This window comes from Ambystoma mexicanum, chromosome 9 (genome assembly GCF_040938575.1).
Source record: "Ambystoma mexicanum isolate Mex_15411 chromosome 9, UKY_AmexF1_1, whole genome shotgun sequence".
Taxonomy (NCBI): domain Eukaryota; kingdom Metazoa; phylum Chordata; class Amphibia; order Caudata; family Ambystomatidae; genus Ambystoma; species Ambystoma mexicanum.
Window position 1 is genome coordinate 286,116,057 of NC_090931.1, and position 25,312 is coordinate 286,141,368.

The 25,312-nt window shown below is 45.4% G+C and overlaps 1 protein-coding gene across 8 annotated transcripts in view; it reads right to left on the reverse strand.

Moving 5' to 3' along the window:
* Positions 1 to 18,737: 18,737 nt before the first annotated feature.
* Positions 18,738 to 25,312, reverse strand: part of VEZF1 (vascular endothelial zinc finger 1) — a 305,904-nt gene continuing 299,329 nt past the window's right edge. For all 8 annotated transcript variants that reach the window (XM_069614656.1, XM_069614654.1, XM_069614655.1 and 5 more), the window contains one exon: positions 18,738 to 21,200. In XM_069614656.1, coding sequence (XP_069470757.1) covers positions 20,779 to 21,200 — 422 coding nt within the window. In that variant the 3' untranslated portion in view covers positions 18,738 to 20,778. The remainder of the gene's footprint in view (positions 21,201 to 25,312) is intronic.

The following is a 25,312-nucleotide window of genomic DNA, read 5'->3' on the forward strand; positions in this document are numbered from 1 at the left end:
ACCTCCTGAGATCTTAAGTCTTGATTGCTCATCCATAGCTACCCTATAGAGAATCTTGGCTGGGGTACTCTGTGCTTCCACTCTGCCATATAGAGAGCAAGAGTTCAGCCATCCACCTCCAGTCTTTACACAGACCATATGAGGAATCCATAAGTCAGAGGAACAGCAAAGAGAACAAAACACAATTTCTTGATGTATACACACCTTACAAATGCCCAATAAAATGAATGCATGTCAGCGATAGTCTGTCTGGAAGAAGCATTGATGCAAGTGTCTGCAATGAGCAGACCAGGGTTGGAAATAAGGAGTGTCTTTTTAAGTTTCTTTCTTCTATATTTTATGATAGGGGGAGACAAGGTGATAGAGAAGCAGTTAGAAAAGATAAGGGAGACGGTGAGCACCATTGGGGCAGAGACAGGTGTGGGGGGGTGGGGCTAAAGGGGAAATCCGAGGATAGCAGGTGAGAAGGTCAGAAGCACTATGCAACAATAGAATCTCACCAGGCAGACCATAACAATGAGCACCCTGGATTTACAGATCAATAAAAAGTTGGTAAGCACACCACAATTCGAGTCATGTCAGAAAGCACTATAAAGCAGTAAAAGCTGGAGGATGCACCGATGGAGGCACATCAGAGAATAGGAGTTTTACAATTATTTGTTTTCTTAGTTCATTTTGAAGCATGGCATTAAGAAAGCAGTAGTGAAGCAATCATTATGAGGCACATCAAGATGCATAGTACAGATGGTGAAGAGATTGGAGGTTAAAGATTGCGCTGCGGTGGCCGGCCAGACCTTGGTTCTCCGAGCTCCTCTGGCTGTCTCACCAGCCTCCATTCCTCCTCCCAGTGGGACCAGCCCCACTCTTATTCCTGCAGGGCGGCACAGTGGTTCATCCCGTGCCAGAGAAGTTAGCCCTAGCAGCTTGGTTCTTGAGGACGTCACCCTAAGACATCTGCAGTTGTCACAAAACAATTTGGACATTAATCAAGGCGCCTGAAGCGGTTACACAAGGAGTCAATACAAAAGCAAATGGACCAGGTTTTGTCACTGGACCCAGGCCAACAAACGGGATAGACCCTCTGGCATGCCCAATAGACAATGTGTTGTCTTTCTCAGCACACTTGGCTCATTCACATGTCCAGGTTGACACCCGCCATGCTTATCTGGTGACATTGGGGCTTATAGAAACTTCAGAGATAACCTCTTCTCCTACAAACCGGTGTTCATAAAACACCTGTCAGGCCTGACCAGATTAGATCTTTCAGTGAAGCGACCACACCCTGTCTGGGACCTCAACGTGGTGCTGGCTGCACTGGCCCGCAATCCCTGTGGCATCAGTGGACATCAGGCATGTTACCATCAAGATAGCGCTTCTGGTCGGCCTCACCTCAGTGAGCAAGATTATTGAGATCCAGGCCGTGGTGTCGTCGGAGCCATATACCACATTCCATGAGGACACAGTGGTGCTTAGGACACACCCTTCATTCCTCCCAAAGGTCGGGTTATCCTTCCACCTTAATGAGATGGTACTTCCAACCTTCGTCTCAAATCCAAAGCATGAGGCAGAGAAGGTGTTACATTCCACCCTGTGCCTCCATTTTTTGTGTTTGCCCCCCTCCCCCGGCCCCTGCCTTTGTCCCCCAATTGGTCCCATGCTCCTGGTTCCCCTTCCCTCCCTCCCACCTCCCTGCCCGCCCCCAACCTGTGATTGGCTATGGGCAGCCAGGCCTTGCTTGAGTTCGCCAGCGCTCCCTGCACACCTGATTCCATCTTGGCATTGCAGGTGAGCACAGCATTCCTGGGACCCTCGGCCCCGGGCCTCCATTTTTCGTGTTTACCCCCCCACCCCTGCCTTCGTCCCTCAATTGATCCCGTGCTCCTGGTTCCCCTACCAGCCCCCCTCCTCCCACCTCCCTCTCCACCCCCTCACACAGATTGGCTCTTTCAGTACTCTTAAGCCACCTTCCTAGGGCAACCCCCTGCCCGGCAGCCCCTGCGGCTAAGGGCCCCAAGGCAAAGGGCAGCTCCTACATTGGCAGCTCCAAGTCATGTCTGCAGGTGTCAGCAGGGGAACCCAGCAGCAGACAGACACCAACAAAACTAAGTGTGGCATGGGTGGTGTGTAGAGCAATTACTCTACTCCAGAAAGCCCACTGCCACTCCACCTTACCTTCCCATAACGTAAACTGCCAAAGAATTACACCATGCAGACCTAGAGAGATCCAAGACCCAACCTAATTCAAGGCTGAACTGTAAATGTTGTCCTGCATAACATTCTAACATACTTGCATTACTAACTAGTGCCATTCCCAAAGACAATAGTGCAAATTAGCCAGACTCACATTGGGAAGGGTGTAACAATGTTAGCATGTGCCACACTTAGATGGAATTGCGAATGTTAGCATATGCCTCTCCCATATAGAATTATGACTGGTAGCATATCCCTCACATAGGTGCATTGTGAATGATAGCACGTACCACACTCAAACGGAATTGTGAAAAACAGCATGTACCACATTTAGACACAATTGTGATAAATAGCATGTGCCCTAATAGCGTCACTGTGTTAAAGTTGAATTTAGAAGGTATTCCCAACATCATTGAGTGTGCCTGGTTGCATACATTTTACTGATTACCACAATATCACACCACTACACTTACTCTCTCCTATACACCACCATTCAACTAGAACACAGCAGTACTATGACGCATTCGGTAAAGCTGTTCTCATACTAACAGGACTCAAACTACCCATCATCCTAATCAAACACAGCTCGCTTGGGCGTCTCCTCAGGCCTAACGCTGCCAAAACTCAGTCTGGATGTCCACCCTACAGACTGAACACATTCAACTGATCTCAGCACCACACCTACCGCTAAGAAGCAGCTATCATGCAACAACCACACCAGCTGCACACATACCTGGTGCGCCCACGCACTTTCTTTTTTTTTTCTCTCTCTCACTGCGGTTCCCAAAGGCGTTCAACCTACCAGCGCTTTGAGATCATACCAATGATACATAAGGCGCTACACAAATGCAAAATAACATAACAGGTAGGAATAGGAGCAGGTAACAATTTGAGCAGTCAGTGTCCAAGGAAGGTGGGTAGACCAAGGCGATGTATATTGCTCACCAGGGCAATCTGAAGTCAAAGATTTTGATTGTGGGCATTGTGTGCTGGGCACAAAGTATGTTTGAATCATTTGGGAGCATTGCAGAGTAGCTGCAGGCAGGATGCCCCCTCCAGCTCAAGACAGGGCCCTTGGTGCTGGCGCCCTCACCTGCCGGCTCCCGGTGGTCCAAAGAAAACAAGGGTCAGCCAATCAGGAACAATGCAACTCCATTTCTATGGCAACCCTCAGAGGCACTCCAGTGACAAGGAAGAGGGTGGCCAAGATTAAAGATGTTGGAAAATCACAGAGCTGGTACTGCCTGCACGCGTGGTAGATAAAGCAGGAAAAAAGCAGCACAATGGTACTTGGAGGCAACAGGCCCTAATGACAGATGCCCAAAGGGGCTTACCTTCATGGAAAGGCACTCAAGCAATTGAAGAGGAGGGAGACCGTGAGCCGCCCCTCCCTTTTTTGGCACAGGGCAAGAGGGGGAGAGAACACAGTTTGTAAGTGGTTTGAGACAAAGGAGGAGATACAGGTTAAGCTAGAGTCCATAAGAATCAAAGACTCTGCTCGGTCAGTGTAGTGTGGTCAGTTGTGTTGAAGGAGGCAGAGAGGTTGTACTTTTGAGGTCATCCAAAACTGACACAACAGAGGACTTGGTTCCTTGGAAGGGTTTGAAGCCTGTTTGGGCTGGATCAAGAAGGTTGTTGGATTCTGTGAAGAGGCAGAGCTGATAATATGCAGAACGGTCCAGGAGTTTGGCAATGGAGCTGGTGTTCAAATTCCCCAGTAGTTCAGGGAAGGACACGGTCAAGCAAGGTTTTTTTTTTTGAGGAGAGGTTTGACCCAAGACGTTTTGAAGGCTTTTGGGAAGATTTGTGAGGAGAGGGACTGCTTAATGATGGACTGTGCAATGCTGCCTGCACGGGTTGTTAGGATGTTCTTAAGAATAGCAGGGGGACACGGGCCTCCAGGGGAGCCAGACGGATGGCTTTGCTCTAGGAGCTTGAATCTAAGTGAGATGGAGAAGACTGGCATAAAGCGGGTGACCGGACTGGGGTTGGGTGGAGAACGGCAACGTGGGAGGGGAGGAGGGGGGGGTGGCATCAGTGGTAGTTTTGAAAGGATGGCAAGAGGTCTATCAATAGCAATATTGTGAAAGTGTTCGGACAGGCCATCACAAAGAGATTGAGGTAGGTTATGTACAACTTGGGGTTGGGACCCAGTCTCTGAGAGGTACGTTTCACTTGGGTGAGGGGGATGAGGGCACTAGAGAGGCAGTGACCGAAGAGTGCAATGGTGGGAGGATCTTCCTGAAGTGAGTGCTGGGAGGGAGTTTAGGGGGGGGGAAGTTGGCTAGATCTGGGTTAATGGTGATTTTATTCCAGAGAGAGGTGTGTTGGAAGGGGTGGTTAGAGAGGGCAGGCTGGTGCGCCTGGAGAGCGGAGGTCAAGAGGTAGACGATAATTGCAGATCAGATTAGGGGGAAGGGTGGACATAAGGTTTGTGGGACTTAACACCAGACCAAGGGCATGGCCTGCAGAGTGGGTGGGGCGAGATAAGAGTTGTGTCAAGTTGAGGACTTCTAGGTTATTAGTGATATAGCAGGTCATGCCTTTGGGGGAATGTCAAACCAGATATTGAAATCTCCTACCATAGCGAGAGAAGGATTCCGAAAGAAGGTTGTCGATGGACAAAAGTTGTGATTTGGGGGTTTAGGGGGCTGTGGGGAGAGAGCTAGGACAGGGTTGGGAGGGGAGATTTATGAGGAAAAGGGAGGGGCAAGTAATGGCTCTCGGAGGGAGCAGAGGAGAAGAGTGAGGTCCTGAGGTGGGCGAGACCATAGCCCTTTCTGAGGTTACAGGCAGCAAGGAGGGATTGGAGGGGGGGGGGGGAGTTTGTTGAGATCAGTGTGTTGGCCAGGGCAGCCCTTGCTGCAATTAGCAAAGGAAAGTGTGAGGAGAGGGGGGTGGGGGGGAGGGCATGGGATGTGTGTAGAAAAAAAGATTAGGGGTGTGTGGTTGGGTGCTGGAGAGAGGAGTTGGGAGGAGTGGGGGGCGATAGGAGGGTTCGAAGTTTTCAAATCTGGCTCACCTGCGTACAACTCGGATTTGGAGTCGAGAGATCTGCATAGAGGATGGACAGTTGGTTGGGACTTAGGTGTGGGGGAATGGTAGGTGAGCATTTAACTATGTATTGTTATTGTAGTAGTCATTTGTATAGCGCCTTTCCCCCATTCCTATTGCCTCAAAGCACTTTGTGTTGGGAACACCCTCTGGGACTATAGTGCAGGTATGGGAATGTTGCTTAGAATATACTTAAGATTTGTGTATATTTGGCTGGGATTAGGAGGGCTGGCAAGGCTCCAGTAAGTAGCCCAAGAGGTCAGGCACCTGGGCAGGTGCTGAAGGTCGCAACAGAGCACTAGTGCAGGAGACTCTGTACTCAGCTACACCAAATTTGTCATAGGTTGTTGCTGCCTTTGACACTGTCAACCATGCCATCCTGCTCAACCATCTCCATGATAACCTGGGTATCACTGGTCAGGCTCTGGCGTGGCCGACTTCTTTCCTCTCTGACCGACTCTCCCAGGTCCAACTTGGGTCCTTCCTCTCCGCTATATTTTTCTCTACCTGTGGTGTCCCCCAGGGGTCTACCCTCTCTCCCTGGCTGTTCAACCAATACCTGGCACTCCTTGCCCACCGCATCACCGCTCTCTGCCGCAACTTTCAGTGCTATGCAGATGACACCCAGCTCATTTTCAGGCTACCCTCTGCCTCCTCCTCTCCGACGGTCTATCCTCGAGTGGTGTGCCGCCAATGACCTTTGACTTAATGCCAGTAAGACATATTCTCCTCATCGGCACACCCACTCCCTCCTTTCCTGTAGCCGGCCTCTCTTGGCCCTCTTCCTGCTCCCACCTGCAAGGCTAAAAACCTCAGGGTCATCTTAGACTCCACACTCTCCTTCTCCCCTCACATCTACGACGTCTCTAAGAAGTCACACTACCAGCTGCACCTCCTCAGAGGTATTCTTCCTTTCCTCTCCTTCCTCCAGAAGCTCACCGTCCCCAGAGCTCTGGTTCTCTCTAGGCTGACTATTGCAACATGCTCTTTCTAAATATGCCCGCTTCTACTCTCTGCCCTCTGTAGCTTATCCAGAACGGGACTGCAAGACTTGTCCTTGGCCTCAAGCCCAGGGATCGTATCTCTCCAGGACTGAGATCTCTGCACTGGTTCCCAGTGGCTGCGAGGATTAAGCTCAAAACCCTTTGCATCATCCACAAGGCCTTCTGGGGCCCAAATACCTTCAACTCTCCATAAATATCTTCCTTCTTGAACTCTCTGCTCACCCGCCTCCAACTCCCTCAGGGTCAGTCACTTCTCCAAGCAACGAGTTGGTGGTAGAGCTCTTTCTTCGGCTGGTGTCTCCCTCTGGAACAGCCTCCCTTAAAATTGAGAACCATCTCTGGAAGCACCTCAAAACCTCTCTCTTTGCTTCTGCTTTTTCACCTCCTCTGCTGACCTGGCTGTAACCGAAACTGCACTGGCTACCTGGACACCCTCTAATCTCGGGCTCAGGTCCCTCCCCTGCATCGTCACACCCCCGCACTTGGGGACTGTTTCTGCATCCCTACAGTTCCCCTACCAGCCCTGGACACATGATGTCTGCACTTACCCGTGCACTTGCCACATGCTGGCCGTTACTTGTTTATCTATTCTTAATTGTTTTATCTATTCCCATGAACTGCACTGTCCCTGCCCCCTTCCCACGCACTTGTATGATCTGAATGACACCTGGCCTAGTAGGATTGTTGTCTGTCCTCCCTTTGTTCCCATCCCTTGCCTCATCGTGCCTTGAAACATTTGTGTATAGGCACGTTGCAAATGCAAGATATCATATTCTAATGGCAAAGGTGTTGTGGCAAGTCTGGTGTTTCAGTGCAACGGTTATGTGACCAGCTAGACCAAATTTGTCAGTCATAGCTGCATTCAAGAATTCGTGGGCGGAAAGCCGTGCCTGCGGGAGGTGTCCACCAAAGTTGTGCATATTTTTTGGTTTGTTTTTGTTTTATTTTTATTTATTATTATTATTTTTTTTTTTTGTTTTTTACACACCGTTAACTCAGATGGAGCTTATCTTCGTCATCACTGTGTCAGATTTACTGGTACTGTGGGCAGGCTACCCCACCCCCCAAAGCCTGCAGTCAATAGATTAGTTGCCCTAGAGCAGGGGTCTCCAACCTTTTCGTTGGCAAGAGCTACTTGTAGTTAATAGCCAATAGGCGGGAGCTACTAGGGTGGCGATATTCATGAGTATGAGAAGTTCGATCAAGATGTTTTTGGGCAGTTTATTTGCTCTTCATATAGAAAAGGAATACTGTATGTAGTTACTGTGATTAATATATCAATAACTTCACAAACGTGTTTATTTTTTTATTAGATGCTGTTTCCTAAAAATTGTTAAGCATATCAGAAGTAGGAAACTAATCGAGACATTCATTGTGAAGGCTTAACCTTCATGCTATCCACCAGTGCTCAGTAATCCAGTATAAAGCTTGAAACAACAACAGCACTCAGATGGGATCAAGGTTTTGATTTCAGGAAGTTCATCTGAAAAAGTCAGATTCACAGAGACGGGCAATCACATTGGCTGATAATGCAGATACCTTTTTAGCCATAGTGATTGCACACCCGACATGGCAGATATACATTCAGGACAGTTTTCAAACTTGCTTACAACAGACTCCGCCATGGGAGTCACTGTGCCCTTCACAACTGCAACATCTGTAAAAGAGCATTCTTAATTCCAACTATCATTTCATAAAATATCTCACATGTTTTTTTTCAAGTCCCGGTATTGCTAGACATGTCGCTTTACATTCATGTTTAGTTTTTTTAAAATGTAAGTGGACAAGCACCAGAATGTAGTGCATCTAGCAGTGTTCCATGTTTACTTAAAAGTAAAATTGCAGATATCGCATGAGTTCCTGTTTTGGACATCCATAGAGGCGGGCTCCTCCTTATCATGCCATATTCCACCCTAAGCTTTAAAACCGGGAACTCAATATCTGAAAATATAAAAAATAATTCAGTCCACCCACCCACCCCCCCCCACCCCCACCCCCCCCACCCCCACCCACACACACACACACACACACACACACACACACACACCCCCCCCCCCTCTTTAGTTCCTAGCAGTTTGGGCCGGACTGCCCCTTTTGGGGTGGGGCCAAGCCTGATTTGCATATGGTCTTTCACTTCTGTAATGGTTTGGCAGGCGAAGAACGGTGGTCTGGAGGGTTGCCCAGAGCGTTGCCAGTGGTTAAGATTAATTCTAAACCTTCCAGCCATCACCTCTTTGTTTCAGGTGTGTGAAGTCTATGTAGTCCCGCTTTGGTGTTTGCATCATGATACATGCAGGTTTTCTTCCATTTAAAAACATTATTTCGCTCCCATAATACAAATAAAAGTGGTAATGCCATTAAAAGGCTATGCTAGACTAAAAATGTGGGAAGCCCCTTTTGAAGTGGTACAGCTATGGTGGGGGACACAGTAAAAAAAAAAAATTCCAAAAGCTGTATAATAAATTGAAAGTTAAATCCTAAAATGTATTCTAAGTTGGTATCAAAAGATATCCGGATTAAATTGCCCTTTATGGCCAAACCTCACTTAGAGATGAGAGCGAACAAAACAGCAAAAAAAAAAAAAAAAAAAAAAACTGATATATAAAAATTGATACTGTATCTGTAAAAGGCTATGCATCATGCCTTACAGTAGAAAAGTAATATAAAGTCTCCTTAAAACCCATGATATTTTTAACTCAAATTTGCACACCAATGCCCCTACCACCCGCTCATTGCCATGGATAGTTCGGCCCGCTTGGGACTGGTGTGGCACATTCAGCCCTCTAGCAAAACAAGTTGTGCACCCTTGCTCTAAGGGAACCAGCTGTGTTGGCCTGCATGTGCTCTCCTCCAGCTTCCGTTGCAGGCCACATACGGCCCAGCCCCATGGTTTGTCCCTGCAGGTATTGTAGACAGCCTAAGAAAAAATTGACAGGTCCAGCACCAAGGCCCAGGAGTAGTGGCAAGCCATACTACCGTGTTAGAGAAGGGGCACTTCCAACACACCATCTTGGTGCAGTCAACCGTCTGTACTAGAGGGCTTTAAGCATACAGGTCCGGTTCTGACTTATGGCCTATTACACCATCCCCTCCCGCCCCCCAGCTTCCCTCAAAACGACCATAAGTGTGTAGTGTCATATCCCCAAATCCATTTTAGATGGATTTTTAAGGGTAAGAATGGTGACACACTAAGTGCATTAAATTTCCTATCCTGAAAATCCAAGTAAGCACACTTCATTTGCTACCTCCAGTAACCCATCTAATCAAGATTTTGGAATGCTTTCACAAGACCATTAGATAAGACAGGAGCTATCAGTACAGATCTTCTAGGCGTGACCCCGTGGCATACGTTTGGACGTGACCCCGTGGCATACGTTTGGACGTGACCCCGTGGCATACGTTTGGACGTGACCCAACTATGTCCCGAACCTTTCCAGTGGTAACTGACATGCTAACATCAGATGGTTAGGTATTGTATACCGGTAACCAGAGCACACCCGTGGGAGTGGAAGGAGGCGCAGGGGTTGATTTGCGACTGTGCCTAAGAAGTGGACTGGGGGTTGAGTTTACCAGGGTGGGCAGCCACAATAGCAGTCAGCATTCACTCCAACAATCTTGTTAATGTTTCAATGAGTCTGAGCTGGTGTTTGAATGAAGAAATGTCATGGCAATTAGGAGGATTTAGGATATAGTAGGGAATAGCCACGTTTTGAGGGCCTTTCTGAATGAGAGATGGATGTCAATGTGGCAGATGTGGAGAGGGAGAGATTTCCAGATGGTAGGAGCTTGTATGGAGAAAGAGGACCCTCCCAATCTAGAGGAGTTTCAATGGGGGAAAACAAGGAGCATAGCAGCACCAGATCAGAGGTTCTTGTTGCGTTGATAGCATACACGTTTATCCTGGAAGAATTTGGGTCTGGAGCTGTGGAGGGCACAGTGAGTGATGCGCATGGCTTTAACGGTAGACCATCAACCAATAGGGAACCAATGTAGGACTCAAGAGTAAAGGGCTAATATGTTCTCTAGGTGAGAGGCCGATGAGTAGACGAGCAGCAGCATTTTTGATTCTTTGGAGTTTCCAAAGCTGGAAATCCAGGGCATCTAGATAAAGTCAGTTAGCGTGTCTAAGTGGGAGAGGATGACGACTGCAGAGATTGTATGGGCAGGTGAGGTGCGGGCAGATGTGCATGAGGATTTGTAGGTGAAAGTAGTAGATTCTGGACACAGCTGATGTGCTGGGAGTGGTATAGATTAGAGTCCTTTGTGCATCTGAGGTATTGCACCGAAGTGGAAGTTATCATGGGGGAGAGGAGCAAAGGGGGTGGGTTGGGGAATGAGAGCAGTTCTGCTACATACTAGGATTATGTTTTGCCAGGGTTGGTGAGGAGGTAGGTTGGTTGGTTGTTATCCAGTGGTCATTATCAGAAAGGCAGGATGAGAGGTCCGGGTGGGCAGCACCTTCCGATTTGGGGATTTGGAGGATGATCTTGGGGTCGTCTGCACAGTTGTAACAGATGAGGTTATGAGATCGGATGAGTTCAGGGAGAGGGCTAAGGTAGATTTTGGAGGGGAAGACAGGGATGCTTCCTGCAGAACCTCTTTTGCAACTGGACGAGAAATGCAGATGAGGGGCAGGGGAGCATGATTTGTGAGCCATTTGAGATGGATGAGATTCATGTGAGAGCAGTGTCCTTGAATCCCAAGGAGCGTAACCAATATAGGAGTATGGACTGGTCCATGATATCAAAGGCGGTCAATAAGTTGAGAAGTAAGAGTGCTGCGCATCCTTCCATGCCTCTGTTCTTCTTAAGTCATCTCAAACCAATACCAGGGAGGACTCAGCTCCTCGGAAGGGACTGAAGCCTGATTGGGCCAGGGCAAGAAGGTGTTCACTTCTGTGAAGAGGCAAATCTGTTTATATGCTGTGCGTTCCAGGAGCTTAGCAATGAAGCAGGTGTTGGAAATGGGCCTGTAGTTCTGGAGGATGAGTGGGTCAAGCAAGGGTTTTTTGAGGAGGGGTTTGATATAGGATGTTTTGAAGGCTTTCAGGAAGATTCCCAAAGTGAGGAACTGGTTAAAGATTGACTGTGTAATACTGGATGTGCAGGTTGAAGTTAGGATGTTCTTGATGAGGGCGGGCATGGGTCTCCAGGAGAGTATGAAGGGTGGATTTGCGATAGGAGCTTCTGGTGTGAGATGGGGCGAAAGAGAAGGCTGGCACAGGCAGAGAGTTGGGTCTGTGGTCGGGTGGGGAGGAATCAGGGGCATTATTGCCATTTTAGAAAATATGGCAGTGTCCAGTGTTAAGATTACTCTTTACTGCACCTTTCCTTCCATGTCCATGGACCACCAAACGTTTTGCTTTTATTTTTGTATCTGTCCTGTTCTTTTTGCAGTGAAGCCTTAAGCTTCACTCCACTTTCTTTTGCTCATATGTTATGGGGAAACTGACATGTCCTTCAGGCTGTCAGTACTGGGGAACATTGTTACAACTTATTACTGCTTGTGGTAACTTATTGTACAAAGCATTTTACAATGCAGTACAACAGGGTACACTTTTTGTTTTGCCGTAGACTAACACTCCGAGGATTGTTGGTTACTCCAGGTGTGCTAAATGGATAAACTGGTGGCAGCAGTTACTTTTTTTTCTACATTTTGGGACTTTTTAGCCTTAACACGTTGGCTACCTTGTATTTTAACCTTCATGGCCCGAGAGGCCAAGAAACCCAGAGAGAGCAATGTCATTGGCTAGTGGGGGCTGCTGCTCTTACCTGGCTTTTTTGATAAGAGGAGAACCCACTCAAGGGGGACTCTGGAGGAAACTGAAGGTGCCAAGGCTACTGTCCAGCTACAAGACTTGCAAGGAGCCCATGTTCCAGTCAGAAGGAGGCATGGCAATCAACTACTGCTGCTGCCCTGGTAGAGCCCCGTCATGTGGAAGATCTTAAGCAGTCCTGTAAAGGAGCTGCAACCCTTGGCGTGGAGGGAACATCCATTCTCAACGTCCACTCGGAGTCCTACGAAGAAGAGCCTTTTGAAGTGCCCCAAGCCCACCATGTGGCTGACCAGCTGGGTTTGGGCTACCATGCTGCAGATGTCACTGTTCCGAGTTGAGGCATGAAACTTGTGGAATCCTCAGCTTGTCCTACAAGACTTACCTCTGCGACATTTCGTGGTCCTAGCATCAAAGGGTCCAGAGAGAGGAGGGTAAGTCTGACCGTGGCAAGTGAGTACCTTTGTGTCGCCGTGCATCTGTGGTCGGTGTCCAAAATTGCTTACCTGCGTCCATTCCTGTCCTGAGAGGGGCCCAGCATCAAGTTTTGCTGCATTCTTCCACCGAGAGCTGCTCGAACCTGCAGCCCCTGGAGATAAACGGCTGAGAGCGGGAAAAGCAACCCTGGACCTTCTTTAACCGACCTGCCGAGTCTCAAGAATCAGAGTACAGGGAGTGAGTTATAGCGATACTTACCTGCCCCCTAAACTCCCATTTAAAAGTTTTTGGCTTTGCCACAGCATGTTCACTCAAGTACTCCAAAAGTTGACAATACGTTGATTAGATTAACTTGTCCCCTGACACTTGGAACTGTTCCCTGGACCCCACAGACACCTGCCTTAATTTATTCCAGTTCAAAGAACTGTACAAAAGTTTGCTGAACCTTTGGGCGCAAGATCCCAGACCACTTGGACTTCTGAAGTTGGGGTTGATTCTCTGTGCACTTTTATTGCAAAGACTTACCTGTATCTTTATTTCCAGTGGTTTGATATTTATTTTGCCCTACACCAGTAATTGTATACAAGTATCTCATTTTAGTGTTGTGTGATATCTGTAGTCATTTTTCATTGTGTGTTTTGGCCAGAAGTAAAGTATTTTTATACCAGATTGTCCAAATGTAATCTTTGACTGCTGCACAATGTCTACTCATTGCGGACCCCTTACAAGCTCACCGCCTCTTGAAACTTAGACCACTCACCTAGCTACCTTGAACTGGTTTGTCAACAGCTCTCTAGAGTTGTCCCAGTCATAATATAGGTTGGCCTTCTATACACCTGCCCACCAGGCCAGAGTATAGAAAATCAGTCCCAACATGCACCGATAGCAGTGCTGTGAAAGTGTTTGGATAAGGCATTGCTTAGAGCTAGGGAGTTAGACAGGGAGCACAGAGGATGTAGAGGGGTGGGGGGGAGGGAGGAGGGTTGGGTTAGGGTTCAGCAACTTGGCATCTTGCATTGAGAGATGATTCTGTGCAGTTCCTTGTTTGGGTTGCGAGAGTTCAGGAATCTCTTCCCATAGTAGTTCTTTTGGGCTTTCTTAATTTCTGACCGGTAGGCCCTTGTAAGTCTTGCAAGAGAGGATTTTTTTTGGAGGGGTGGGGTTGGTTCTCCAAGTCCATTCAAGTCAGTGCTTGACAGTTTAGATTGATATAAGGTGGGTGGTGTACCGTTTGGGGGTGGAGCCTGGTTTCTGCTCTGTAAGGTCCATTTTGTTTGAGATAGGGGGATGAGGGCACTGGGGAGCCAGTGATCAAAGAGTTTGATGGCGTGAGGGCCTTTCTGGGGAGAGAGAGCGAGAGTGCTGCGAGTGAGTTGAGGAGGGAAATGGCTTGATCGAGGTTGATGCGGACTTTATTCTAGTGAGGGGTGAAAGAGGGGTTTTTGGGGGGCGGGGGGCATGTGGCGGGTGGGAATGGCAGGGACCAGGTAGCTGGCGTTAGGAGCTTGCAACTTAGCCAGAGGCTACCGAAAATAATAAAGCCTACAACCAATAGATTCTGCCTTCAACTAACTTAAACCACACATTCCCACAGGATCTAGTGTCTTCAGCTTTGTTATTACAGCATGGCTGAGCAAACATTGCACACAGTCCAGAGTCCCCAGGCATCTTGGAAAATTCACAGCTGTTGGCGTTGAATTTATAATTTAATTCTTCACCAGAACAATTTAAGACAGCCTTGCGAGGCACATTCAAAAATATCACAGCCACTGCCGAAAATCCGGACAATTATATTGTGGATTGAAACATGTCCGGCAGCGTCATAGAAATTCAATAACATCTACCAGTGTTGGTAATAGATACACAACAGATCCCACTTTTAACATTTAGACGTGTTCATTCAATCGTTTTTTTTCTGGTGCGAGGTCCCACATAAGGAGGCTATTTAATGTTTTGACCATCAATTGGTGGCAAGTTATCATTTGGTATTGTTGATGTTTGTTTATACCAATGAAATTTGTCAATTGATACATTTTTGGTTCTCATGTATTTATTCATGAGAACATTAAATCAGTAATGTTATCAATCGAACATCTAAGTGTCTAAAGGTATATTTGTTTTGCCCAGGGCACCATTAAAATAAATGGTAGTTCATGGCAGTGAGCTCTACACTCACTCAGGTCATACGTCTTTGGTATTTAGGTTGAGAGCTTCCAGGATATCTGTGAGGGAGCAGCTCATAGGGTGAGGGGGTGTCCAACCAGATGTTGAAGTCTCCTAGTAGGGTGAGAGCAAGATGCTGGTTGGAGGTGGTTGATAGTGCATCACTAAGAGTTTGCGAAGTTCCTGTTGTGGACAGGGTTCTATAGAAAGCTATGGGAGGTAGCAGGGAAGCCTTGGAATTTTACAAGCAGTGATTCACAATCTGTGCTGCAGGCTAGGATATCCTTAAGGACTGAAATCTGGTGTGTATGTAGGATGGCTAGCCCTGCTCCTCATCTGGGTCTGTTCTGGGCAATCAGGTTGTATCCTGGGGGGGAATGCCTAGTGTGCAATAGGTTCATAGTTGTCTGCAAACCGGTATCTAGTCAATTAAACTAAACCCATTCCATCTAATACCATTCCAACGAAATGTTTCCATCTAATAAATGTCCATCTAATGCATGTTGTTGGTGGGTAAAGGGTTCATTTCTGTTCAGGTGCATTTTAAAGGGCAAAAAACGGGTTGGGGGTACCCCCGACAAAAAAAAATAAAATGCATTAGATGGAAATCTTTTATATGGAAATTTTCCATGGAATGGCATTAGATGCAATGGTTTTAAACGAAATTACCATAAACCTGATAAATAAGATGTCTGGATTTTCATCCAAGAGAAAGTCAAAGATGTTAAATTGTTTTTTATAGAGTGTGGTGTAGTGGGATGGAGGTGGAAGAGGTTGGCTGGGTAGTTCATCGTTGGGTTTCTGACGCGGCTGCTCTGATCTGTGCATTGAGAGGCACCTGGTCTAGAAGTGGGACAATGAACCTAGCTGCAGAATAAAATGCATCTAGAATGAGAGCACGCATTAGAGGAAAAATGTACCTAGATTTACGGCATACAGTAGTGGGAAATGCACCTAGATTCAGAACGCATGGCACCTAGATTCAGCGAACACAGGAAAACCCCTAGATTCAGGGCATACAGTAGAGCACGAATGCACTAGATTCAGAGCACACAGTAGCGCAGAAAATGCACCTAGATTCAGGGCACACAGCAGTGGGCGGAATGCACCTAACACACCGAAAGCCACCGGGCAGAACGTAAATCAATACAGTGATGAAAAATTGAAGTGTGATAGGGTTTTAGTTAAACAAAGTCATGGCTGTGTTCACCGCCCATACCAACCTTACCTTAATGGTCGCTGTAGGATCTTCCTTCTGGCATCCTAGGGCAAACAGGGATGGCTAAGAGGAGCTCCCCTTTGTCTCTGGCCCTTAGCCAATGGCTCTCCTAGCTCTGTCAGTTAAGCACTTCCTTGTTGAATCCAGGCCAATCACAGTGAAGGGAGGGCGGCAGATGGACAGAGGGGAAGGCACGAGGAAAGCGAGCGCCAGGAGCTGCAAAGAGGGCTTCAAATCAAGTAAAAGTGGTTTTAGGCAAAATGGGGGTGGGTCACACGGCCTCACCCGCTAGATGCTACGGCTGAAATTGCACACCACTCAGTGTCAGTGCAGAAAGAAGCTGAGTGTTAGCAAGGGCGCTCTTAACTAGAGAGCTTCCTAGTTGAATCTGGAACAAATCACAGTGGAGGGAGGGCAGCAGCTGGGCAAAGGAGGGAGGGGCAGGAGTGAGTAAAGCGAGTGGCAGAGGCAGTGAAGAGTGCTTTAAATCAAGTAGAAGTGGCTTCTTTCGGCAAAATGGGGGAGGGGGTGGGGTCGCAGGGGCTCACCTGCTAGATGATACGGCTTAAGTTTCACACTGCTTAGTGTGGTGTATTCTTTTGTGGGGACCACTGAGATCATTTGCATTTCCCTGCTAAACTTTAATGTTAAAAGTATTTGTACAGCGCACTCATCACTGCTGTGGTGACAGACTGCTCCTCTATAGCTACCAATGGAGAGTCTGGTATTTCCTTTTGTTCTACCATTAGGTTAGACTATTACACAGCTATCAACAGAGGGCTCTGCAAAAATCTCCCCAACACAAGCAAATAGTAATTCAAACGTAGGCATGTTTAATAACTAGCATAGATTACTAGTTTAAAGAACTACCAGCCATGCAATGCAGAGTGTTGAGGCGCAGAGAGGATTGCTATGCAGGGACTACAACAGCTAGACCAGATTTTTCATGTGACTGCCATATTGTGTCGGTCAGCACTAAAGGGCTATAGGCCAAGTTGAGGGGTCTGCTAAACTTTACATGCAGAACACATGCACACTGATGACATGGTCGCGTGCAAATGCCATGGACATTCATCAGTTATGTCAATGCATGTCAGTTTGTCTTTAACAATGAGTTAATGCAGGAGAAAGGTCTTATGTTGTAGAAGAATAGATATAGGTTTGCACTGTTGAATGCAGTGAATCTATACTATTAGCAATCTATAGACGAAATCTAGCCTGGGCTACTCTGGTAGGCCGAGTTCAGGAGACTGTCCCTCATCCACCTCAGTCTTTCACAGTCTATGCATAGAGAGGCCTTCTGTAGGCAGTGAATGTCTGGCACCTTTTTGATGTGTTATATGAAAGTGCTTTAACTGTAGCCTTAAGGCTACGAGGCGTTTTGTAAAGCGCTTAACGTTGTGATAGGGCCACCTTGCAGGACTGGTGGTGGCAGGGAAGGAATTTTTCAAGCTGCAAGCCAACAAGGTGAACACGAGCACACCCAAGGATCAGCATGGAGGGCTGCGTAGATAGCCAGTTAAATTGGAGGCAACATGCATGCAACAGAAACTGATCTGTGCAGCTTGCACACCTGTTGAATGAAATCTGCAAAGTGGAATGCCAACTGCAAATTGGTCAGGTTCTCATCTGTCTAAAAAAATTAACTGTTCCCCCTTTATTGGCCACTATTGCAGTAGTGTAAAAGCACCTTGGTTTGCCCGTTTGTGCTTAGTATTCTTAAACATTTAGCACAGTCTTTGGCTCAGCAGTGGTCAGACCTTTAAGCCTTCCACAGTTCTAGGGTGCAATTGTGAGTCTGGCTTTCTGAAACTATGCGCAACAGAACAGGACGACAAGGCCTTTCTAATTAAACCTCTAGGCCCACCAATGGCCAGGTTCTATAGACAGGAAAGCTAAAAAGAAATGTGGGCACTTTTAAATGAGGGTGGGTTTTGAACCATGGCTCCTCTGGGAGCAAAGTCCCAGACTGGGCTTCCTTGAGGTTCTTGGGGCCTGATCAAACATGTGTGGGAATGTTATAGTGGTGTGTGTAAGGCAGGACTTCTCTTAGGACGAGCTTTTATGGGAGTTCATCTGTATAATCCAGCCTATGTATAAACTCCCCACAACGCAGGCCACAGTTAGCTTGTCCCGTCAATATAAAACATGTGAATCTTGGGCCAAAACTGGGGTTAGTCTGATGCTTGGACATTTATGCCGAACATACTTAAATAAAACTTAAACTAGCATAAGCTGTAGCAAACAGGCAAATAAGCCACTGCAATGCAATAGAAGAGGATTACATTAGAACTGTGGTTGTAAAATAGAATATAAGGGCCAACAATGCATGCGCAGGCCCATATGTAGAGGCTGTCTGGCACCTTAAGCACAGGCTTTGGGGCCTTGCTACAAATCGACACGACACTGCCAATAAGACATAACAAAACATGGCATAATATGCAATGGACATAACAGTCTGTTCTAATGTTCGTGACTAACAATGAAGCACATTTTCATTTATACATTTACTACAACATCCACACAAACCCGCCCGCTACACACTCCCACCAAATGCATCATTTGCCTCCAGCAAGCAGGAGAGGGTAACCTTTTTCTATCAAGGTGCTCTTTCTGATACTTAAGTGGAGTGATAGTCTACTTGCACGGCTATGGCAAGGATGACTGCCAACATAAAATGCTAAGGGGAGGAGCAGGGGGATATTCACAGAAATATGGAAAAGCGGCACATCATTATGTTCCTTACTTACGTTTGCCCAAATGTCTCTTACGCTGCATCAAAACATTGGAGGAGGCTGCAGGAGTGGGTGTAGACGTGTAGGAAACTAAACCGTTCCTATATGAATAAAGATGTACCACCATGTACATTTATATACTCAAAAAGAACTAATCAGAGTCACTGTACTAATATTTTTTAATATAAGTCTATGCTGTACAACAAGGCTTCCAATACAAAAACATTTTCCTGCAAGGGATGGACAATGGCATCTATCCCTACAAAGAATACTTCTGGTTTCAGAACACCTCACCTAGCTCTTTCAACTGTAAAGACATACAATTCAGTGCTATGAAAGATGCATACACACATTTACATACTGTAAATCAATAACAAATTAATTGCTAAATGTATCTCTACATTTGTTTATTGAGACAAACTAATTAAAAGGCACAAACATGGGGCATATGTTTACATGGACATTATAACAAACATATACATTAAAAGTGTAGGAATGTGTTTTCTTTCTGCTACACAGAAAGTTCCTAATCTTTTTATATATATTATATATATACAAACGTTGTACAGTTTAATGTCCTAGAGTACAAAAGATGATTTATAAAATTATTTTACACTTAATTCTAGTATGTAGTCCAAGCCCCTAGTACTGTTTGTATCTATTGATCGGCCTGTCTATTCCCTGTGCTAGTAAAGCTAGGTATTTGTTGCTTTTACCGACTCAAGTGGCAGGAACAAAAAGACTGTTCTAATGGAATGCCTTTGTTCTAACAGAAACCTGTTGGATGCCTGTGCATGTGTGTTTTTGTTAGAACAAAAAAATGCTTTAAAAATGTATAGTCTGGTTTCAGGTTTTTATGAACGCAAAAGTTTAAAAATATTAAAGTCACATGATGGTCTAAAAGCAAATCTGATTTCTACATTTTGGTTCTTTTTTTTCTACTTTACAGATAAAATTCTGCTAGAATAAAAAAATTCACATGGTTACTGATGTCAAAGGGTGTGATCCAATCGGCCCCAAGCAAATGCCACCAGGGTACAATCCTGCTCAGTCATTTGTCCAACTGCCACCTATAAAATTAATCCACAAAACTGGACAAACAAGTTAAAAAAAGAAATAAGTAAAAATGTTTAAGTTCATAAATATTTACAAAAATCAGAATATTTTCACAACACTTGATTTGGGATTAGGGAAAACAAAACCAAATGAAAGGCGATTTCCAATTGTTCTGCAGGGGTACACTACTGGTTAGTGGTTAGAATAAAAAACGGTATACAATTTAATAGAAGACAAAACTTTCTAGTGAACGTTTATAGAAGTCCCTGGTCCAATAACTATGGATTCTATTTTTGGAGCACTCCCATTCATCATGTCCAAAAGGTTTCTGCACTTTTTTTTCGAATGACAGCAATGATTCAATGACCAGCTGAGGCACGTTTTTCCACGATACATCTCGTACTCCCAAGCGATCAAGAGCCCATGCGCGTGCACACTTTTCCATGACTCGTGTCAACTTGGCCTTGTTTTCTTGCCAAAACACAACAATTAAAAAAAACAAAATATTGACTACAATGCTAATACTCCCTTAGGGTAATATTTTGAGCAATATGTACAATCTCAAAGATCAGGTCACAATCCCCATTATATGTAAGTGAAGTAGGTATGATAAATTATCATATGCTTTGCATATCAGAGCCGGTATTGCCTTTCCCATAGGGAATTCTGCCTGTAATTAACATATTCCCAAGGTAAAATACATGTTCTCTGAAATGCACTGTATTATGTTTCAATGAAATGCATTTCTGTATAAAATAAAACATTAAACAAAAACACCAAATTGATTAAATCGGACAATAGCTCTGAATTGTGAATTCAGAAACGGTATATCTAATTAGTCATCAATTTAGTTAATGATCACAAAGGGACTGCTAGTGTTTTAGTTCAATCTCAAGTATGTAACAGTAAAACAAACGCTTGGGATACATTGTCATAAAATCATCTACTGTTTCACATAACTCCCTTCTTGAATTCTTAGCAATAACCATTGAATCAAAGAGAAATATGCTAAAACTTGCTAGTTAATTGAAGCAGTAGATTTCAAGATACTCAATTTTAAATTTCTACTGTTCTTTCTTTATGACAATCTGCTGGCAGCGTGTTATCTGTATAAGCTGTAATACTGCTTAGAGATTTTTTTTTTTTTTACCAGGGAGGGGAGGAGGGTAATGCTTGGGAAAGGAAGGGCATGGTGTCAACCGGTCTCATTGCTATATTCAGTGGACCTGCAAGTGACATTGGCGTCGGCAAATTCATAGGAGACGTTATTGTGACTGGATGTCCTAAATTCATTGGAGATGTGACTGGAGTAGACAAATTCACTCCCGAAGCAAGAGATAATGAAGAAGTCATAGATAACGGAGTTGTTATAGCAACAGGATGCCCTAAATTCATCTGTGAAGCCAAATTCGATACATTTACTGGGGTTCTCATGCTCATTGCAGCTGCTACTGTGACTGGGTTTGTCATTGTCCCTGAAGCAGCAATTGAGGAAGTTATATTGAAAGGAGACGTAAGAGTCACTGGTGTTGAAGGAGCAGTGGAAGTTTGGCACATGTTTCCAGCATCTGAAAGAATAAAGTAAAGACACTGTAAACCTTACACCAATATACCAAACACATGTCACTATTATAGGCATGAATGACAAAATAAGCAAAGAAAAAAACGTCATTTTCAAAATGTACAATGTACAACTTATTATTCTATGAATTCACTGCCCAGGTTGCCACAAGAGAACATATCTCAAGGAAGTTAGCAATTTGGAGATCTATCTGTTCAAATGCTGGAATGGGTCACAGGAAAACCGATATATTAAATAGGTAAACTTCTTTCTACTTCAAATTTTAGTTACGTTAGTGTTAAAGGATATTTGTACTGCACACTATCACCACCAGAGTGGTCCCATGGCGCTCTGAAAAAGGGGAAAAGGGGAGGTGAGTTAGTGGGAGGAAGCTGGAAAAGTGCAAGAGAGCAGTGATGTGCTGTTGGCGGCCTCAGCCCAGTGTGTCTGTTGACTGGGCCTGGGGCGTTTGCGGCAGGTAGTTGTCGTGTACTGTTGTGAGTCTATGTGTGTTTTGTTGTTGCAGTGTAGTGAAGTTTGTGCGGTTTGTTGTGCTGTAGGTTTGTGGTTGTGTTTTAGAGTTTGAGAGGTGTATGCTGAGGGGGGAAATTGTTAAAGGATTGGTTAGTTGGCATTTCTGTCTCGAAGTGAGGTGCTGGGTTTGCGTAATCTCCCCGGATGGGGTGTGGGATCATTTCTGCACCTCTGTCCTGATCTGGGCTTGTCCACTACTCGCAGACCCTTTCACAACTGGCCCGCACTTCCATTACTTCCTTCATAACCTTACCTGCCTTCCTTCGCCACTCCTACGGCCAGTGTACATGCTAATGTCCACAACGTAGTTCTAGTGTGGTGATTGCTAACATTCAGACAACTCTAAAACAGTGCAGTATCTGGTAGCAATTATGGGGCGAGTGAGGATGTTGGCTGGGATTGGCTGGGGGATGCTGATTCTGTCCTTATGCGGGTCGCTTGTGTTCTATTTGACTTGGCGTTATCTATCTAGTTGTGGTCGGAGTTTCTCTGGTCGGTTCTGGGTGTTACGAGTGTCCTCTTAACTATCCTTTTTCCTCTTATTCGGTTTTCAGTTTGAATCTGTGGTGTTGAAGAGCCAGGTTTCTAGTAATTTTCTGAATTGCGGGTGGTCTTTGGTATTTCTCATTTCTTTTGGGATGTTGTTCCAGGTTTTTGCAGCTAGGTGGGAGAAGGAGGCATCTCCAAGTTTTATTTTTCTTTTTTTTAAAAAGGTATGGTTTTTGTTCCAGGCGGATTTCGTTGCTAGACCTGAGGGGTCTCGTTGGCTTGTAGATTATTTTATTTTGTAGGAATTCTGCTCCTTGTCCGCTGATTGCCCTGGGTGTTATGCACATTGTTTTGAAGGTGATGCAATGTTTTACTAGGAGCCAGTGTAGTGTTTTTAGGGCAGGAGTGATGTGGTCTCTTCTGGGTAGTCTGGCTGCTGTATTTTGGATCCGCTGTAGTTTCTTCAGTAGGTATTCTGGTATTCCGAGGTAGAGGCCGTTTGCATAGTTGATTCTTGACATGATGAGGGCGACGATTGTGAGTGTTTTGTGCGTGAAGGAGGGGAAAGGTAGGATTCTTCTTGCTGTGTGGAGGAGGAAGAATCATTTCTTGATTGCATTTATTTGTGGTTCTAATGTTAGGGTGTTGTCGATCAGGACTCTCAAATTTTTTTACAACCTTTGATGGTGATGGTGCGGTTCCCATTTCGGTTGGCCATGGTATGGCGGCTTCGTTCTCTTGGTTTTTGGATATGATCAGAATTTCTGTCTTTCCTGGGTTGATTTTCAGATTGTACCCCCACAGGCAGGAACACAAACCGAAGGAACTCAGAAGAGAAAAATCCCTCTACCCAACTCCATACCTCGCAGACAACTGGCCACCACGCCAACCCAACAGCAATCAACCTAACACAAGCAAGTAGAAGAAGGATGACAAAAACAAACATACAGACGACAGACCCAATAACCCCCTACATCACCAAAGAAAGAGGAACTTCCAATCAACAACCACAACACCCGGAAAGACGAACCTGATGAAAACACAAAACCCAAGGCAAAACCTAGAAGAACTCTTCGAAGACGCTGACACCCCAAACCCCGCAGCCCAACAAGTGATCAACCGAGAAAGAAACCTCAACACCGAGCGGAAGACTACCTCGACAAAACCAAAACCAAACACCTCCTCCAAACTTCACTGCAATCTAATAAACGCAAGATCCATGTCAAAACACAAGAGATCTTCGACCTACTCGACGACAACGGCATTGACATCCAGTTCATCATAGAAACATGGCTGGACGACAACTACAAAATCACACTCCAAAGCTGCCTTCCGACAGACTTCAAATGTCTACAAATAAACAGAAAAAACAAAAAAGGAGGAGGCATCGCTATAGCACTCAAAGAACACCTGAAAATAAAAACTGACGAACCACTCAACATCCTCAACTGCGAAACCATGGTAATTCACCTAACAGCGAGCCCAAAAACCAACATCACATTCATCCTAGTATACAGACCGCCAACATATGATGCAACATTCGTCGATAACTTCATAGAAGCCATCACCAATTTAGCCATCAACCACAAACACCTAATCATCCTGGGGGACTTCAACATCTGGTTTGAAGATGCCACGCCAACTCCCAAGACTCACTAATTGAACAACTCAGCACCATGAAACTACGACAACTAGTCAAAGGAGCAACGCACTCAGCAGGTCACACCCTAGACGCAATTTTCACCAAAGAAAAACTGATCACCACGGCACCTCCGATACAAATACTGTGGAGTGACCATCTCATCATCCCATTCGTGATCACTCTGCCTACCCAAGCCTACATCCAACATCTGAAACTCACAACCACCACCAAAAGAAACTGGAAACGCGTCAAAGAAAGCAACCTATTCGAACAACTGGAATTAACGAAACCCTCAACTACAGAACTGGAGCTAGCTGACCTAGACGGCAAAGCAGAAATATTGCACAAATGGATCGCAGATAGGATAGACAAGATCGCCCCGGAAAAACCGTTCACCCCATCAAAAAAAAGAGCAATGGCAAAATGGTTCACTCCACTATTAAACAACATGAAAAAGGAAAACAGAAAGATGGAATTGGAAGAGGGGAAAGAATACAACCCAGAGAAAAAAAACACTACCAGAAACAAATCCATGCATACAAGAATGAAATTCAAAAGGCAAAGAAAAGACATTACGATGACAGAATCAACAATGCCACCAACACACACCACAACACAAACTCTGAAGCTTTCCTGAAATATCAGCAGAGGCATTCGCAATGCTGGTAAAACGAAGCAAGAAAGCGGGATCACCCATGGACCCATGTCCCCCAGACATCTACAAATCAATCCTCGCGCAAGGATCACCAGCAGAACACTACAGAAACCTTCTAAATCTATCACTATCAACAGGGACTGTACCGAAGATCTTCAAATCAGCATACATCAGGCCACTCTTAAAAAACACAAGTGGTGAAGTAGATGACCTTTCCAACTACAGGCCGATCTCCAACATCCCTACCCAGCGAAACTTCTAGAAACCTACGTATATAAATGAACCCAAGAACACGTAGAAAAACACCACCTGCTGGACCAAGCTCAAATCGGTTTCAGACCAGCGAGAGTAACGGAAACAGCACTACTATCGATCTGGAACGACCTCAAAACTAACGCAGACTCGAACACTACTTCAGCCCTTATTCTGCTCGACCTCTCCGCAGCCTTTGACACAGTTAGCCACGACACCCTGACCAAAAGACTAGAAAACATAGGCATAACAGACAGCACTACGCTGGACCAAATCATTCCTAACAGACAGAACCGAAACCGTATGGATAAAACTTTTCAAATCTACTCCACCAGTGAACGATTGTGGAGTACGCCAAGGATCCTCACTATCTCCACTATATTTCAACATTTACCAGACTCGGGTCATCAGAATCTTCAAAAAAAACAACATTACATGTTACAACTATGCAGATGACACTCAGATCAGATACAAAATCAACGACACCGATGCCGACCATTCAACCCTTACCAACTGTCTAAAAGAAGTCTTTGACTGGATGGATGCC